The sequence below is a fragment of the Vipera berus genome, assembly GCF_964194415.1.
Source record: "Vipera berus genome assembly, chromosome: 8".
NCBI lineage: Eukaryota > Metazoa > Chordata > Lepidosauria > Squamata > Viperidae > Vipera > Vipera berus.
The window spans coordinates 15636128-15655276 of NC_138211.1; the positions used below are offsets into that span (position 1 = coordinate 15636128).

General features: G+C 41.1%; 1 protein-coding gene across 2 annotated transcripts in view; it reads left to right on the forward strand.

Annotated features, from left to right (window-relative positions):
* The window catches only part of EBF2 (EBF transcription factor 2), a 235888-nt gene that overhangs the window by 170336 nt on the left and 46403 nt on the right, over nucleotides 1–19149 (forward strand). For both annotated transcript variants that reach the window (XM_081333508.1, XM_081333507.1), the window contains exon 8: nucleotides 16253–16370. In XM_081333508.1, the coding sequence (XP_081189634.1) occupies nucleotides 16253–16370 (118 nt within the window). The remainder of the gene's footprint in view (nucleotides 1–16252; nucleotides 16371–19149) is intronic.

Genomic DNA, 19149 nt, shown 5'->3' on the forward strand with positions numbered 1-19149 from the left:
TGAAGGAACCTCAGATCTTTCCACATTTTCCCCCCAAAATATTATGTGCCATGGAGGTGTGTACTTCCACAACTCCCATTTTAGGCTTGTTCCCAACTGTAGCTATTCCAGCCCTGGTCACTTTAAGAACTCTCCCTAGTGAAAGCAAGGAGACCCATGGGATGTTGAGGCAGCTGCTTTTCAGGAATATCTGCCAGCAGTTTCATCATAGCTGATGCCAATGTATTGAAAAATATTGGCTAATAAAAACACGGGAGGAAGTGAAGGGTTCTGGTTGCAAACCTTGTGAAGGGAGGCAAGGCAGACAGGGAAGAGGGTTGAGGGGATGTAAGCACTAAATCTTATTTCTTTTTCCTCTCTCTTTGACACCCCTTAATCGCTTAAGGCTAGTGGCACAGATGTAAAACTTTTGTGGTGATTTCTGTCCCCCCCCCTCTTCTCACTATAAATGGCTCTGAGCTCTTTTTGCTGAGTCTGGTTATCATTGCTTGATGCAAATATTCCTCAATTTACAACTCTAATTCAGCCTGGAATTACAGTCAGACATTCTGGAGGTTGTTAAGTGGGTTAACATGTGACTGCTCCGAATTCCACAACTTTTTTTTGTTTTTGTTTTTTTGCAGTGGTTGTTAAGTGAACATAGTGGTTATTAAGCAAATCTGTTTTCCCCAATGGGCTTTCTTTTTTGTGGGAAACTGGAAGTGAATACTCAAAACCAGAAAAATCCGCCCAAAATTGCACAGAAATCTGCAATGTTTATATAGGTCAGTGATATGAAAATTCCTACTAGGCTTGTATAAATTGGTTGTGCTATACCGTACCTCAGTGAAGCACCAGGAAATATCACAATTTGCTTCACTTGCATACAAACACACACAAGCACAGATACATGCACAAGCCCTTTTCCAACACTACCAGTTGAAAAAAAAGGCTTTTATGTTCAAAGAGAACCCAGAATTTCATCCAAGTGAAATATCAGCTCAATGATTTGTGAAGCCCTATTTTTTAAAGTGCCACCCATCTCTGCATAGAAGCTAAATCTGAATAATTTAGGCAGTTGTTTGTCCTGTTTCCTGAAATTTCATTTTGTCTTGAGGGAAGCAGAAGGGGCCATGCTAGTAGGGCTGTCTAGTACTTTGGATTCAGTTTCCAAAATAGCTTTGGCACTATGGAACTACACCCAGAACATCTTCTGCAGTGCCATGAAGAGACATGTCTTTTCCTGGATTCACATGGCCTTTTTGAGGATAGCGGCCATAGGTTCCTGGTCCGACTTATGAATGTGTGTTATAGTCACACCTTCATGGATTTCAAAGGGGCTATTGGGGCAACTGAATACAAAGCACTATAGAGCAGTGATGGCAAACCTTTTAGAGACCCCAAAACTGCCCCAACCCCTGGCCCACCCCTGCTCTGTCCCTGCCCTGCCCTGCCCACTCTGCCCTGCCCTGTCCTGTCCCCACCCAGCCCCCACCCCACCCACCCGCAGGACCAACCACCGCCTCCACGGCCCGCAGCGGATTGCCCAGGCAGCCCTGCAGTGCCATGGTGGCCACGCCCTCCTCCTGCACCCCACAGCATCATCTCCGCGTGAGGGGTGCAAGGGCAGAGTCTTGTCCCCTCTGCCCATTTGCCATGTCCTTGGCTGCGCTGCTCCATGCGGGCTGAGCCCCGGGACAACTCTCCTCTGGGGGTGCTGCTGGTGAGGAGGGGGCCATGGGAGGAGGAGGGGCTGGGGTGATGGCATGCATTCCCACAGAGAGGGCTCTCAGTTCCGCCTCTGGTACGCGTGCCATAGGTTCACCACCATTGCTGTAGCGTATTACCTGTGCACAAAGTAGAATCTTTTCTGCAAGGACTTTTACTTAACAGAATAATAGAGTTGGAAGGGACCTTGGAGGTCTTCTAGTCCAACCCCTTGCTCAGGCAGGAAATTCTATACCATTTCAGACAAATGGTTGTCCAGACTCTTCTTAAAAATCTCCATTGTTGGAGCACTCATAACTTCTGGAGGCAACTCGTTCCACTCATTAATTGTTCTCACTTTTAGGAAATTTCTCCTTAGTTCTAGGGTGCTTCTCTTCTTGACTGATTTACATCCATTGCTTCTTCTCCCGACTTCAGGTGCTTTGGAGAATAGGTTGACCCCCTCTTCCTTGTGGCAGCCCCTCCATATTGGAACACTGCTGTCATGTCAGCCCCAATTCTCCTTTTCATTAAATTAAACATTTCCTGTAAAAACTTTCCTTTTCCCTTAAGAATTTCTATATCCCCTAATTCTGCTAACATCTCCTTCTTCTCCATGGGTGCTGTGATTCTGACTACATAACAGTATGCACTTTGTTCTTCAGTATAAAGTGAACAAATGTTAAACAGCTTTTAATCTGAAGATCTGAAAGGTACCACACAGCCTTTCAGACAGGGTCAAGTGTTTTTAACGTGAATACTATCCCGAAGGATTGTTATGCCTTCTGCAATCTAAAATATGCACCTTCTGTTACCTTTCATCCTAAGACCTGCTCTCAGCATCAACAAAAACAAACAAGTTGTTTAATGGTCTTGTTTCAGCTCACTGAGGACACTTGTCAATCCAAGAAATGAAATAATGCAGAACTGATACAAGATACAGTTTGCATCAGAGCAGAAAAGAGGGATAAATGGGCATATAGCTTAGAGAAGGGGTAGGGAACCTTGGCTCTTTTTATGACTTGTGGACTTCAATACCCAGAATTCCTGAACTAGCCATGCTGAATTTTGGGAGTTGAAGTCCAGAAGTCATAAAAAGAGCCAAGATTCCTTACCTTTGGCTTAGAGCAATGTTTCTCAACCTTAGCTCTGAGATTAATTCCACCCAATCATTTTATTTTACACTGTTACCAAAGCATTCAGTCGAGACTCTAAGGCGGTGTTTCTCAACCTTGACATGAGGACTTCAGCTCCCAGAATTCCCCATAGCTAGCTGGTGAAATCTGGGAATCGAAGTCCACATACCTTAAAGTGGCCCAAGTTGAGAAACACTGGCTTAGAGTCTTGATTGTATGAAGCTGCTTTGATAACAGTGTAAAATAAAATGATTGGGTGGAGTTAATCTCAGCGCTAGATCATTTTCAATACTTGACAGTGTATATATATGCACACAGAGAGAAAGACACGCACATGCTATATATGTTTATGTTTAAATTATTTATCTTGGAGAACTTAAGTGTTTGGGTGTGTATATGTCAGCTTGCAATAATGTGCAGCTTCATCCTGAGAATATGTCACGCGCCTCAATTTCATGCACCCCCCCAAAGAATTAAGCTTACTTAGCCTTTTTTTGAGCTTGATAGCAGCAGAATAAATAACTCCCCCAAAGTACCAGTGAGTGACAAGATTTCCAGAAATTCTAAACATATCATCTACATGCATATCAGACTGCACATGCTTTTCTGTACATTTAATACAAGAAGTAGTTTGCCCATCATTGCACATTGAAGTATGTACAGTAGTCCCACATTTGGGACCAGAATTCCCATAGCCAGATTTTCAAATCATCAATGATTTTTTAAAAATAAATTATTTACCTTTTGCATGTAGTCAATCACTGTACACCCACCCACACACATCAGTTGCGTAATGAAACCTAATGGTTGCCACCCAAAGTAAGCATTCAGCGTGCAACCACATGCCCAATCACAAGCCATGCAGTGCCACAAGCAGAGCAGTGCCATCACAACCAGTGGAGACACACAAGCAGCCCGCATGCACCATTTTAATAATTTTGTCACTGACCTGCTACAGTCAATAGGGCAATTCAAGTCCACATGGATCAAACATCAAATTTTCAAAAGTGACTTTTAAAATTTGGAAAATCTGTCAAAAAAAGGTGCCGGGACTCTGTCCCGGTGCGTTCTATGACAAAAAAAGCACTGCCCATAGCTAAGCAGGTTGGTTGTTAAGTAGGTTATACCTGATTTTAGAAGGGACACGGTGGCTCAGTGGGTTAGGACGCTGAGCTTGTCGATCAGAAGTTCGGCAGTTTGGCGGGTCGAATCCCGAGTGCCGCGTTACAGAGTGAGCGCCTGTTACTCGTCCCAGCTTCTGCCAACCTAGCAGTTCGAAAGCACGTAAAAATGCAAGTAGAAAAATAGGGACCGCTGCGGTGGGAAGGTAACAGCGTTCCGTGCACCTTTGGCGTCTAGTCATGCTGGCCACATGACCACGGAGAGGTCCTCGGACAAGCGCTGGCTCTTCGGCTTTGAAACGGAGATGAGCACCGGCCCCTAGAGTCGGAAACGACTAGCACGCATGTGCGGGGGAACCTTTACCTTTACCTTTTACCTGATTTTACAATCTTTCTTTCTTTCTTTCTTTTTCTTTCTTTCTTTCTTTCTTTCTTTCTTTCTTTCTTTCTTTCTTTCTTTCTTTCTTTCTTTCTTTCTTTCTTTCTTTCTTTCTTTCTTTCTTTCTTTCTTTCTTTCTTTCTTTCTTTCTTTCTTTCTTTCTTTCTTTCTTTCTTTCTTTCTTTCTTTCTTTCTTTCACCATAGCTGTTTAGTAACTATTTCTGTTGAAATTGAGATGCTAATCTGAAGTCTGAATTAAATTTTTAATCATCTGTTTTGTTGAGCTTGCATTGGACAAGGCTGAACCATAGAACCATAGAATGAAGCCAATTTGGGTATAACTGGGGGAAGTCCAGTTCAAAACAAGGGTCCACCAAATCTGATAGCATCGATGATCTAGACCTGGGGTCTTCAAACTTGGCCCTTTTATGACTTGTGGACCTCAACTCCCAGAATTCCTCAACCAGCATGCCTGGCTGAGGAGTTCTGGGAGTTGAGGTCCACAAGTCATAAAAGGGCCAAGTTTGAAAACTCCTGTCTTAGAACATTTGGCATTTTTCTCCTTTCTGGTTCTAATTTGGAAGGAGAGCAAGTTCTGCAAATTATTTCATTAATAACTAGTTAGATCAGGGGTTAGATCCTGAGTTAGCTGCAATGCATCGTAATGGATCTCTTTAGCCATGCTGAATAACCTACCAGTAGAACAGTACGAGACAAATGGTAAGCTTGAAAACTTCCTTTTTTTTACAAGAAATATTTTTCTAATGTATTTAGCTTCTTTGCAGACACATTCTTTGTGGACAGATTTGATATAGATGAGATAATCTGGAATTCTGGAATCAAAGTTGCAATGTGTTTGGATTGTTCATACAAACTGATGATTTATATGCATTGATGCCTGCGTCATTTCTCTTTTTTTGCTGAATATTAGCTGATGGATTCAACCCTGAATTGTTTAAAACTCTTGTCTTTTCACAGTAGCTAAATATATCAGTGGAGGTATGTGTGCTGTCATGTTTACTAGGACCCAGTAGGCTGAAAGACAGTGGCAGTACCACCAGTCAAGCCAAGACCACAAAATTAGGAGTTATAAGCCAAGCTACATAAGAAATGGGATTGTGAACTAAAGCATAACTCAAGGCCAAAGAATAACTAAGGATTGAAAAATAAACCATGGCTCAGGAAGGCCGACTTATTCAAGCAAACCTCAATCAGCACAGGAAGTATATAACTCCCTGATGCTGAATTCATATTTCTTGTGCTAGAAAATATCCTGGACAGGCAAAATCAGTGTGGAGATTGAGAACACATCTTGAGAAACAATCCTCTGAAACTCAAGCAATCAGAAGAGAGCTGGAAGGGGCCTTGGAGGTCTTCTAGTCCAACCCCCTGCTCAAGCAGGAGACCCTATACCATTCCAGACAAGTGACTGGCCAGTCTCTTCTTAAAAACCGCCAATAATGAGGCACCCACAACTTCTGACAGCAAGCTGTCCCACTGGTTAATTGTCCTCAGTGTTAAGACGTTTCTCCTTAATTCCAGGTTGCTTCTCTCCTTGAGTAGTTTCCATCCATTATTTCTTGTCCTGCCTCAATGATCCTCACCATATCAGGCAGCTATTCATAGTTCCCATCCCTTTCTTATACTGCATGAAGGATATGCCTTGAAATATTGTAAGACCAAGGATCCCATCATTCTTCTCTATGAGCCATACCGTCTAAGGCTGCTGGGAGTAAGTACAGGTAGTCCTTGATTTACAACCCTATTTAGAGTCAGAATTCCAATCACTATGTGATATGGTTATTAAATAAATCATTATGAGTGGACCCAGTTTTACAACCATTTTTGTCATGGCTGTTAAGCGAATCTGGCTTCCTCAGTTGACTTTATTTGTTGGAAGCTGGCTGGGAAGGTTACAAATCATGATCACTGACAGCAAGATGCTACAATGGTCATAAATGCGAGCCATTTGCCAAATACCTGAATATTGATTATGTGACCACTGGAGAGGTGCAATGGTCATAATTTCAAGGACAGATCATAAGTCATTTTTTCCCGAGGCTATTGTAACTTTGAACCATTGTTACGTGAATGGTCAAAAGTTGAGAACTGTCTTGTGTTCAGCAATATCTGAAGAGCTTCACATTCCACACTCCCTTACTAGAGGCTATTTATTCCAAAGATGTCCCTACTTTCTTGCATTGGGATATTCCCTTGTTAGTTTTTTGTTTTTTCAATATACTTACTCCATCCCCAACTGCTTAGCTTTGGCCAAGGGTCTACATCTTATACCTTCAGTCCCTGAGACCATCTGCTTTGCATACTTCTCAGCAATCAGATAGGAAATTGCTGAAACTGAAATCAATTTGTAAACAAATTTTAGAAAAGGCGAAAATGTTCAGCCTTTGACCCAGAACTTAATAGGAGCCAGAATGTGGAATAGACTTTAATTGCTAAATGAAGTAAGAAGGAAAAGAAAAAATCTTTTTAAACAATTTTTAAATATTTATATTGGGTTGGGCAAACCACAGCCTATCAGCAGCATACAATTTCCAGCATCCTGGGTTTACCCAAATTTGTGACAAAATGATTGCATTTCCCTGGCAGAGATTTTGGTTTTAAAGAGTAGAAATGAGCCGGTCTTCTACTTTCCAGATATTTCCTTGTTTCTTCTAAGAATATTACAGTGTTACTCATCACTCATGAGATTCTTCAAGAGGTTAAGAGGCGATGTTACACTCCTAACCTCTTAAACATGGTCCCATCTTTTCCCAAAAAGACTTCAATATAATAAACATTGTGCTTTTATCATACCATTGCATTCCTCAAGCCCTAGGACATAATTTAGTTGGATTTGGAGCAAATGAATTTTTGAAAAAACTGAGTTGGATGCAAATCCTAGTATAAAACATACCAACTACTCTATGTTTTTAGATTCAGAGTTTTTGCCATGCCTTTTTATAGCATCCTCTGAAAGGACAGTTTGTCTGCAGGGTCAAAAAAAGGTTGGCATATATGAAGAAGAAGCACATAGCTTTCCACCTTTCCCAGCACACATCATGATTGTGAATAAAGTTCATAATCCAGAAAGCTTCCTGGATTCTGGAGAAAGAATCCCGTAATGAATGTGTACTCCCAGATATCATAAATATGTAAACCTGAATATTCCTAACAGGTAGGGTTGGAAGGATGAGAAGATCTAGATGAGACAATAGTGTCATCTAGATTGGAGGCAGGTACAGTATATTTCTTGTGGTCCTAGCACTTAGAAATCCGCATATAACTATAGTGCAAGGATCTCGTGTTAGAAGGAAGAAAGTCAAGGGGATTGTAGCGCATAGAAGATAAAGAGGGAGTCCCAGCTCCAAAAGCAGTTGATATCCCTACTTTAACTCCCTACTCAATATAGAATAATGAAATAATTGAGTGAAAGGAGCTAGTATCCAGGAGGATGCTGAGAATTGCAACAGTAATGGTGGATTAAATTGTGTCCCTAGTTTTAGCTCTCACACGCTGGGAAGAATCCATAACATTGGCTGAGATCCTATAAAGCTTAAGGCTTACATGTCATGAGTTCATAGTTCAGAATCTAGTACAAAGACAGGTATTTTGTACACACGCCTTCCAGGATGTGAAAATTTGATTCAACAAGCGCTAAAATACGGCACTTGGAAAAATGAGAAGGAAAACTCCAATATTATTTTTTTTAAAAGATAGCTGGGTTCCATGATATGGGATGAAGTAAAGTGCCATCAGAATTTGAAATAAACCTATTGTCCATCAGATTCTACCAAAGACCACTTTGCTCATGGGCCTTCCAAAATCTAACAGCACCTCATTTTTTTTTTACATGAGCCAATCATTTCCTTTTATTATAATCGTTACTGAATGTTTTCCGCAACTAATAAATTACTACTCTCAGATTTGGGAGGAACTGGAATTATATGTAGTCAGGCCTTTGAATTCCATTCTCTTTTGACCATGATTTAACCTCACCCAGCGTATATCCTCCAAATGAATAGTGTTAAAGATGAGCTAATCCTTATTAACTAATCTGTGCACACTCACAAAGGCAATTTATCCTTTATTTTATCTCTTCCACCTAACAGCAGAATCCTTACTAATATCTCTGGGAAACTTGCCGGAAAAAAAGGGAGAGAGGGAGTAGAAAGGAAGACTGCTGTGGGTCATTTTTCTTTTACTTTCATTGAATATATATATCACTTTAGCCCAAGTAGAAAATCACATTAGTGTAACTGTACAGCTATAAAGAAGAATGTACATTGGGCATTTTATATTGCTTCCAGATGTTGGATGATTTTACCTCTTCCCTTGGAAGCAGAGTTCTATGCAAAGTTTCTCATTCAGAATGAGAATGAGTTGACCAATTCCCCCCCCCCTTTGAAAGAGGAATTGTTTTTCGCTCTTCTGGTGTTCACCTATAGTATAAGGATTTCAACTCAACTCCCTATTCTAGTTGGTTTTCATTTCTGCCCTTGCAAATGGCCATGAGAGCAACTACTTTTAGCAATGTGGTTTTTCTCTTTATCTAAAATCCCTTGATTTAGTATTATTCCAAAAAAAGATAAAATAACCAACACCCACAGAAAATTTAGGGAAATATCAAGGCGATTCCAGAAAAGTGGACTGTTTCCCCCCCCCCCCAGAGTTAGCAAATGAATAAAAATCTCAGGAATTTGCTCAAAGTATTGTCTCTGGTGGGGTTTATAGCAGGGAACAAATCAATTCCACCAACTTTGATGCACTTAACACAGGCAGTAAGGTATGTTCTCTTAAGATATGTCCATTTGTAAAGGAAATAGCTTTAGAATACACTGACTCCATTATTTTCAATAACTGCTGGGGCAATTGCTTATCATCTATCCATCCATCCATCCATCCATCCATCCATCCATCCATTCAGATAGTTAGGTACAAATTAAATTAGTGAATGATCTGGACCAACTAAAACACAAGGGCGATTTCTGCATCTGACAAGCTCTCCAGATCTGGCAGAATATGTCAGTCTGTAAATTAAAATAAAGAAAAGGATGTCTTTTGTTAGTTAAGTCTATGTTTGAGAAAAGTTATAATATGGAATGCTATTGCAATATGGCATTATTGAAAATAATAATAATAATATGTTCTTCTTCCCATGTGACTTAGTGAGATTATTTGGAATACAGGCAGGGATATAATGACCTTCATATTATTCCATTCCATTAAATGTATTTTTTTTAAAAAGAAAATCTGCTTGTATTCTCATAAGCAATTTGCTTAATATATGAATTTTTGTGCGCTATTTCTAATATCATATATAAAATAAAGGCTTCCTTGAGCTGATATTGATTCTTGCTGATGTTCCTTGTTAAAAAGCAGAAAGTTTTTCTTTTTAAAAAGATAACCCCCAATGTTCATTACTGAGCTCAAAAAAAAACACCCAGGAGAAATTTGAAATAAATATTTCAGCAACAAGAGAATAAAAAGAAAAAGGCTGGTTTCTTTCACACAGGAAGAAGACTACAAATTAAGAATGTCAGGGGAAAGTTTGATGCAGCACATTTGGAACTCTAGAATTTAAAATGAATCCCTGGCTACTTTAATCTAAGGAGGGGACATAACGTGGTCTAGATATGGCACATCAAAATATCCCTTGGTCAGTCATGAAATTATCCAGTTAAGAGGTCCACAGAGCTGCCTCCAGGCAAAATATGGACATTGGTGAGTGAAATGGACAAATAGTCTGATTTGATACAAGACGTCTATTCTGAATGTATAAATATGTACACTTCCATAGACAGGGCCTTTGGGCAGGAATTGGACTTGAGTTGGCAGCCTTCTCAGGCCTCAGGCAGCCTCACACAACTTTGCCCAATGACCCAGGCATCTTAAATATTATTTAGGCTGCTGGAGTCTTTTGAAATTGCCCAAACTAGATTACCCTAGAATTCAGTGTGCCCAAATTGTTGCAGGTGCTCACATGAGTACCCCACCACCTCATGGGAGGATGTCAACATCTTCAAAGATGCAGCATTCTTATGAGGTTTCTCCATTTTAAAATCCTTTTTATTGATTTATTTTACTTAAGGTGGATATGGGTGGAGGGCTGAAGACATTATTCTAGGCTGCAGTGGATACCCTGATATTGTCATCTGCAGTAAGGCTAAGCTCTGCTGGAAGAGATGCAGTCATTGAAAAGACATACTGATGATGCAGAAGAGGAGGTGCTCCATTTCCTATGGAGGGTCATCATGAAACGTAATAGAGAGAAGACCCAAAGGTCCTTTTTGAAGAGGCAACTGGAGAAACAGAACAGAAGAAACTTCTTGGATAAGAAGCGAAATATCTTCAAGGAAAAACAAAGTCCAGTTTCCTCTTGAAAAAGCACCTTTGGGACAACCACAACCTGAATGACTGACAATCTCCCTAGACATAAGAGACAAGCTGGGAAAAGTTGAAAAATGCCAAGAATGCATGTTAATGCATGGGTATAATACGTTTTCAGTGTCTTATTCTTGACTGATGAAGAATACTACATTGACCAGAACTCATATCTAGGAAGCTACAGAGAATATTGTAGTCAACAAGACCTCATCATGGCAATGTTTGTTATCAGTAAGCATCTTCTCTGCCAGCTTAAGTAACTAAGGTAACAACATTATCCAAAGAGGCCTACATCTGTGGGTTTTTCAAGCCAATTGGCTTCACCAGCCTCAAAGGCCTCAAAGGAAACAAAGACATGTCACACTTTATGATTCCGGATGGAACAGTGATCTTGATGGATAAGCCATCCAAAGAGTCTGATTTTAAAAAAGGGGAGGGAGAAAGTATCTAAATGGTTAACAAGGTAATGGTAAGAAATATTGACCTTGATTTGTTTAGCTAAGATGTAAAGATTTCTGAAGGTCAAAGGTTTCCTTGTGTAGTGTTTTGGAGTCTAACTGTGGCTGACCCTCTAACATTAAGCTGCTGTGGCCTATAGTTTTGAAGAGTGAGGCAAACTGGGGGTGGGGTGATGAGAAGAGGGGAGAGAACAGGAAATGGAATGAGGTGTTTCAGGAAGTTGTCAGGAGTTGACTGATTGATTCCAGATGGGAAGGGTCACCCTCCATGACCCAGGAAATACTCACTGGGGAAAAACTGTGGGCTGGTGAAAGGGGAGGTCTTGGGAGCTGGAGACTATGGAAGACTGTCTGCTTCCTCTAAACACACACATACACACACAACTCTGCACTTTCAATTGTTCAATATGTAATATCTGTTCAGTAATGATTTCTGTTTAGCAAATGATTCAGTAGGAATGTTCGTGGATTAAATAGCCATTCTAATTCACAAGAATAAGATACCTCTCATTATGGTGTGGAGAAAGTATAGACACAATGCATCATAGGAAAGGAGAGAAGAAGCCAGGTCCTTTGCAAACAGAACTGCCTAGCTAGATCAGGTTGAAGTTTCTTCTAACATCCCCTTTCAAAATTTCCCAGCCAAAAGTATCTGGAGTTCGGGGAATAAGTTATGTTGTAGCCATAATTAGTGGCAAATTCCTTACAACATTCAGAGATCGATGGCCCTTAATCCAAAGGTGAGCAATTTGTGGTTCTTGGCCTAATATCAAAAGCATAGTTCATGAACATTGTTCAGACCATTGCTAGGAGCTGTCTTCTTTCCACCAAAATCTTCAAAATATTTTGCACAACACTAATCTGTACCACTGACAAAAAGCCAGTGATAAATGATGGCAAAAAGCCATCCCAGACGATCCATCAAGGCATGGATTATCACCGTGCAGACATCAAGTTTTTTCATCCACCATTCGTGAGACACAGAACAGGGAATGCTCATCAGGTCTTAAAAGTAGGAGCAACCTAACTTAGAAGGCCATTGCCAAAGTATCTGCAGCCTACATTCTTCAGGATTTAAATGTCATCATCAATAATTTGAACTGTGTGCAGCAGCAAAGTAATAACTGGAGCAGCCATTGAACAACAGATACTGAGTAGTTGTAATGGAATGTGAACCTGCAGCAGCAGAGGAGATGTAGGAGATGACCAGGCTGAGCCCAAGGACGGGGTCAAATGCATCATCAGTCTGGAGTTCATATGGCCCCAAAAGAGATCTAAGTCCAGCCCCTCCCCATTCAAAGTCTGTTGACTCTTATCTGGCTGGCACCAATTTGCCTTGACCGTTAGTAGATCAGATTCTTTGTATAGGTTGCGTGGAATAAACTTGCAGTGCTTTTGAATATCTAAAAAGGTTAAATCATGGCAACTGGACCAAAGTTTATTATAAACATCGGTGCAGTTCTTAATATTTAACCTTTTTAGGTACTTTTGGCCTGGATGATTGAATCCTCATTTACATAATGCTTTTGAACTTTATCCTGGCTCCTGATTTCCTCCACCTGACAGGAGGGAAAGCATTTTGCCAGCTCAGAGTCTTTCCAGAAACAGGTCCTGATTAAGAGACTGGGTAGTCCAGAACAGGATGGTGGAGGGGAGAAAGCAATTGAGGGTAACCAGAGCTTAGCATCTCTCAGGATATATTTAGCAGGTTAGAAAGTTATGACTTAGTTTGTCAAGATTCTGTCCATTAGGAACACCAAATAAAGGATTGAACCTGATTGGATCTTACTGTCTCTTGACTGGGTTTAGGCCTGATAGTAGCCTTGCCTACATCAGAGTCAGCATGTGTGAGTTGGGCAGCCACAATAAATTGTTTAATAAATACATACCGGTATTTACAGTGCTACATTCCAGATTAAATATTACTTCCAGACTGGGGAAGGAGATCCTTCATTAATAGAACCAGAAGAATTAGGACATCTATTAAACTTATCTTCCACGTTGAAAACTAAATTCTACCTAATATAATAAGATATGAGACATGCCTCCCATTACATCTCCCTTGATGCCAAGTCATTGAAAATTCTGGATGCCCTCTTCCTCTGCTTCTTATGAATTAAACTTTACATTTTTAATCTGGATGCAAAATATATTAACATGTTACATGATTGGCTATTTATCTCTGTCCCCGTGGATGTTTAGAATACAGTGTTTTGTCTGTTTGCGGTTAGATTTGTGTCTATTATACGAAGGTGCAACAACCCACTCTTCGGTTTACATTTGGTTACAATTTAAAATCCTCTCGTAAATATTTCAGACACTGAAATAATTCAGCCTTATTCCCTTGTTGCCGTAGTGTGGTCTGGGCTGGCCAGAAAGAGATTAAAATTTATTTCCATTGTTTAAGGGAAAATAATGAACTGCATCTGCTGGAGTTCTCACGTGTCATGGGGGAAATGTTCACTTTGGAACAACGTCCCAGCTCCACCTAGCTAGACTGTCAAATGACGAAACCTTTTTGGCACGCAAAAGCAACACGTTTTGGGGCAGGAATGCAAAGGCACCCTTAACGCGAAGTATGACAAGTGCCTTTTGGCGTGAATTAAACTCACATTGAGGAAAGAGAGAGAGAGCGAGCGGTAAAGAGCACGCATTTGTTCAGTCAGCATAAAAATGGCCTAGGAAGGCAAAGCGGTTTTCCGATCCCTCCTTCTCCAATGAAAGGGAGGAGGAAGGAAAGGAAATAATTTATCAACTGTTAAAGACTCTTTTACAAGGGGATGTCTAGGATTAAGGCAATCTTCCTTGCACTTTTTGAAGTTCTTATTCTTTTCTCTTTGTCATTCACTCCTAGACTTCAATCTTACTCCCCCCCCTGCTCCCCTGTCACAAAGATGAACTGAAGTTCACAACTATAATGTCCAAGTTCTGTTTCTCTGAATCTGAGGATGTTTCCAACATTTTCTTTATCCACGCAACTTCCTGGATTTTCCAGTTTTGTCGTGCCTACTCTGAACTTGGAAATGGAGCTTTCGTTTGATTTCTAGGATATCCGCATGTTGCCAAAGCATGCCACAAGTTTTATTTATTTATATTTCAGATTTCTTAAACACCCATCTCTTTTCTTTCACATGCATTGGCTCCCTTGTGCCTCTTTTTTTGGTCTCTTTAATATTCTATGATGGGTTACACACAAGATGCTTCAGTTAGATACCTAGCAGCAACAAGTGTTTCCGAATGAGAGGCTATTCAGGTCAGATTAAGGGGAGATGAATGATGGAAGACACAGATTAAAAGGAAGCAGTTAGCCTGTGGAACTCACTGCAGCAAGATGTAACGATGGGCATCAACTTGGAAACTTCTTTCCTTCCTTCCTTCCTTCCTTCCTTCCTTCCTTCCTTCCTTCCTTCCTTCCTTCCTTCCTTCCTCCCTCCCTCCCTCCCTCCCTCCCTCCCTCCCTCCCTTCCCTCCCTCCCTCCCCAATATTTTGGGAATTGGAAATGGTTTGCCAATGCCTTCTGGTTGCTATGATGGGAAAGAGTGTGTTTGGTCCCAAGGCACCAAACTGGCTTTGTTTCTAAGGTGGAACTAGAACTCACCATCTCCCACTTTCTAGCCCTGGTATTTTTTTCTGTATGCAAAAAGCTTTGGTGGAGATTTTTTCCTCCTGCATATTTCCCAGCAAGACAGGAAATGTAGTCACCATGTTAGCACAGAAGTGAGATCAGTGCCTTGGCATCTTCCTGTCTTTGAGCTGTTTCCATTTTGTCTTTAAGTAGTACATCTCTCAGAAGAGTGTTACGATCAGATCCACAAATGATTGCAGGTTTATATCACAAGGGTCTGTTTTCCTTTACTCTTTCCGTTCCTCTTCCTTTGAGTTGCATCATTTTTAGAAGGCAATTATGGAAGCAACTTTGAATAAAGAAATGACCATATCCAACTAAGGAGGAGGAGGAGGAGGAGGAGGAGGAGGAGGAGGAGGAGGAGGAGGAGGAGGAAGAGGAGGAGGAGGAGGAGGAGGAGAAAGACAAAGAAGAATGGATGGATTTGTTCAATCCCTAAAGATAGTGGTGATGATGGATAACTATCATTATGGAACATTCCAAAGTTCCATAAGTTTCATCTCAGACAGGACATAGATAATGTACAGTACATTCAGTAAATTTGCTTCAGGAAGACTCACTTGAATTACTGGAGACTAGAGGAAGGGTGACCAATGCTTTTATCACCATGTTAGCTGAACATTTGGGGTAAAATGATTGGCATGTGCCTTATATGCGCATGAGATGTCATGCATTTGTTATGTTTATATACCATCAATATCTTGGTGGAAGATATAGAAACCTTTTCTCTTATTTTCCCCCATAACATCAATTCTGCTCTTGAAGGCTGAGGGTGATTTGAATATGAGTATGCCTGGTCCTATTTTAGCATCTTTACCACTGCCTCACACTGGGATCTTCCCTTTCCACCCATTTACAGCTTTTTTGAAAGAAAGTTGGAGATATTGTCTGCTAAGAAACTTCGGAAAGAGCTACCCACCATCTGTTGCATCAAAGCATGAGAATCTTGTTAAATGTCCTTAGGATGTGATGTTTAGTAGAGACTTAGTGCTTTTACATGAAATTTCAACTCAAATATTTGGTTTAAAGATAAATCAACTTACCTCTTTGTATTAAAACTGGTCTGGCATATTGAATTAAATCAGGTCTGTTCAAATTGATTTGGTCATAAAGCTGGACTTTTACAGAAATGGTCCCCAACACATTTTTGGGGGAACTGATGAACCAGATTAAATCACGTTTATTTGGATGTTTCAATGGACAATCCAAACTGAATCAATCCAGCTGTTAAAATCAAACTGTTGATTCATTTCATCTTGGGCAAGTATACATTGCTGTACTATCATAATCAAGACAGAAAAGCTAATTTTTGCCCCATTTAGTAGGTTAATTCCTGTAAGAATTGGATTTACTCTTACAAAACAAGAATGGGGGCTTAAACATGGCTAGGTAATGAATCATGGATCATGGAGATGTAATTTATCTGTGTTTCTCTTTTCTGCTTTTTTTTTTTACATCCAGGTTGTGTTATCAACAACAGTGAATGTTGACGGGCATGTCCTGGCAGTATCAGACAATATGTTTGTTCACAACAACTCAAAACATGGGCGAAGAGCAAGGAGACTTGACCCTTCAGAAGGTATGATTACTTAATTGGTCTTCAGGGTGATGATAGAAGAAGTCATCCAATATGAGTTACCTTCAAAAGAATGCAAAAGAACTTGTGTGGTGATACGAATTTTAACCATAAACTTCCACCCCTATGTTTTTACACATTTGGCTTCCTCCAGGATAAAGTTTTTTCCAAAGTCTTCCAAAACGTGATGCCAGGTTGTAATTTTTATCAAAGGGCAGGAAGGAAAAAGTTATTTACAAATATAACTGGAGAATAATCGGTTTAATTGTGATTAATTGGAATACATTTTTAAGATCAATGAGATCAAATTGAATTGAGTTTTTCTCCTGGCCTCATGTACTGTTTTTGTCTAGTCACTTGCCAAGGCCTTTCCAAATGCCAAAATAAGACAAGTTGCACATTCCTAGACTTGTTTTTCGCATATCCCAACATGTTCCAAGGATGTCCTTTGAGAGCATATTTAAATACATTTCTTCCCTTCTCTCTTATCAAGAGTGCCTTGTTAGTCCTCCTGATCATGAGACAATCAGACAAGACAGGCAGGAGCACCCAGTGGCTTAACAGTGAGAGAAGAAAACAGGGTAAACCCACCCTAACTGTTATGTATGCAGGCACCTGCATAGCAACAGCCACCAGGGGGCGTTGGCCTGAACGGTTTTGGCGGGAAACCCAGTTTTGGCGGGAAACCTAGGGCCAACCCCATTGGCTGTCAGCTTACCTGGCTAGGTATTTAAGGAGGCCAGGTAACCCTCATCCCTCAGTACGCTACCCCCCTTCCAATAAAGAGCTGAACACGTACTCCGGCTGGCGTCTCTTCCTTGCGTCGGACCCACTACACAATACTAACGGGCTGTTAAAAGTGCCAGCAGGAAGTTTGTACTTTGAAGCTTGCAAGATTTTCTTAATGTAGCTTCACAATCAAGTCGAATTAGTTCAACTTCCTATCTGGTTTACCTGGAAAGACTGACAGTGCTTGAACAGGACAGACCAAAGGCAGGCACTACCTAACCCCAAGCATCACAGCTGACTCAGTTCCTATTCTTTACCACTTGTTTGGTCTCCAGTCCTGGACCTAGTTCTCCTTGTGTGGCACTAGGAGTGTAGAACCTTCCATATGGACTTATTCCTTCTTCACCTACATACTTTTCTACGCCTGCCAAGATTGGCAAACTGCAGCTATACTTTCCTGTCCCGTGGCAGTGAATGACCCAGTTTCTGTTGTTCTAAACTGAGTTTGAGCAGACATCCTCCTTTCTCTCCCTCTTTCTCTCTGTCAATCCCTCTTGGTCTCATCTCACATCGTATACATTCTGAAACGGGCCATGGGGATTCCTTTAGAGCAGGGGTCCCCAACCCCTGGGTGGCAGCCCGGCTGCAGCCCATTTGGAACCAGGCCACGCAAGCGGTGGGTGAGCACGCTTGCACACACAGCTCCGCTTGCACTAACATATGCACCTGCCACTCACATGGAATCGTCCCCATTTACACACACACACACACACACACACACACACACACACACACACCCTCCCACACACACAGCTCCCACTAGTCTGCCAAGCCGGAAAAGTTAGTGACCGCTGAGAAATGAATGTTACTCTCAGGTCTATTGCTCTTTCCTGAGCCCTGCGGCAAACCATAGCAAAATTACTTGGAGAGTTGTGCGCATTCCACAGGCCAGGCTGTGGATTTCTTGAGCAAACCGTAGCAGCCTAGCTTACACGTGATGCTAAACTACAAACCCTGATTTAGAAACAGTGTCTAAATTCACGCATCCCAGGGCCTAGTGAATCACAATGTGTTGAATAGACACACGTTTATGGTTGGTGCGAGGCCCTAAATTATGATTTGCAAATTGAAGTGGCTGCCCTAAGCCAAAATCAACCTCCACTATGGCTTAGAATAAGAAGCTCATTATTTTTACATACCCTGGTATTACCACCATAATTGTATCCATCTTTGTGGTCATGCCATACAAATGGACAGGGCATCCTTCTGTTTTGTAAGGAGGAATGTTCCTTTTGCTGTTCAGACTACGTGAAGTCTATTTGAACTGGTATCTCAATACTTAAATGTTACCACGTCACCGTGAAATTTGACAGTGACGTGGAAGCCCCCAGGTTTCCCACTTGCTCTGACCTATCAGTTCTCGCCTAAAATCAGCATCATCTCCTCTCATTTAAACTAGGAAAAAATGAGCAAAACAGAGCAAAAGTATAGCACAAGGACAGATATGTCTTAGTAATTTGGAATGGGACATTTTATCCACCTGCAGCAGGACTTGTGGAAATTGTAAAAAATCACAGCATTGTGAAAAGAAGGAAAATCACAGCATTTATAGCTGAGTCCACTTTTTCTATCTGTGACGTTGGGCAATGTAAGGAAAGGACTGGAATATGGTGGTGCCTGCATCCAGCCAAATAAAATCAACAGCCTCTCTGCAGACTTGCTAGCTCAATTTTGGGCACTGGGGGAGTCAAGGAAAGAAACTTGCATCCTTGGCCCAGTTCCCCCGTGACAAGTTCATAATTGCCCAGGAGCGGTGGAGATATATTCACCAGTGACCCAGTTCTTTCTCTCCTTTCACTTTGCAATCTTCTTCAATCATGCACTTTCGGCAGCAAGAATTTGGCTCATTGGCCGTGGCTGAACTCCATCTGCTGGAGTGTTATCTTGCTCACTTAAGGAGCCATGTCTTGCAGTTCCAAGTCGAGGGCCTCCGAATCTGCAACAGTCATTTTGCCAGAGAAGCTTGGGTTGCCCCTGACTTTTCCTCTCTCTC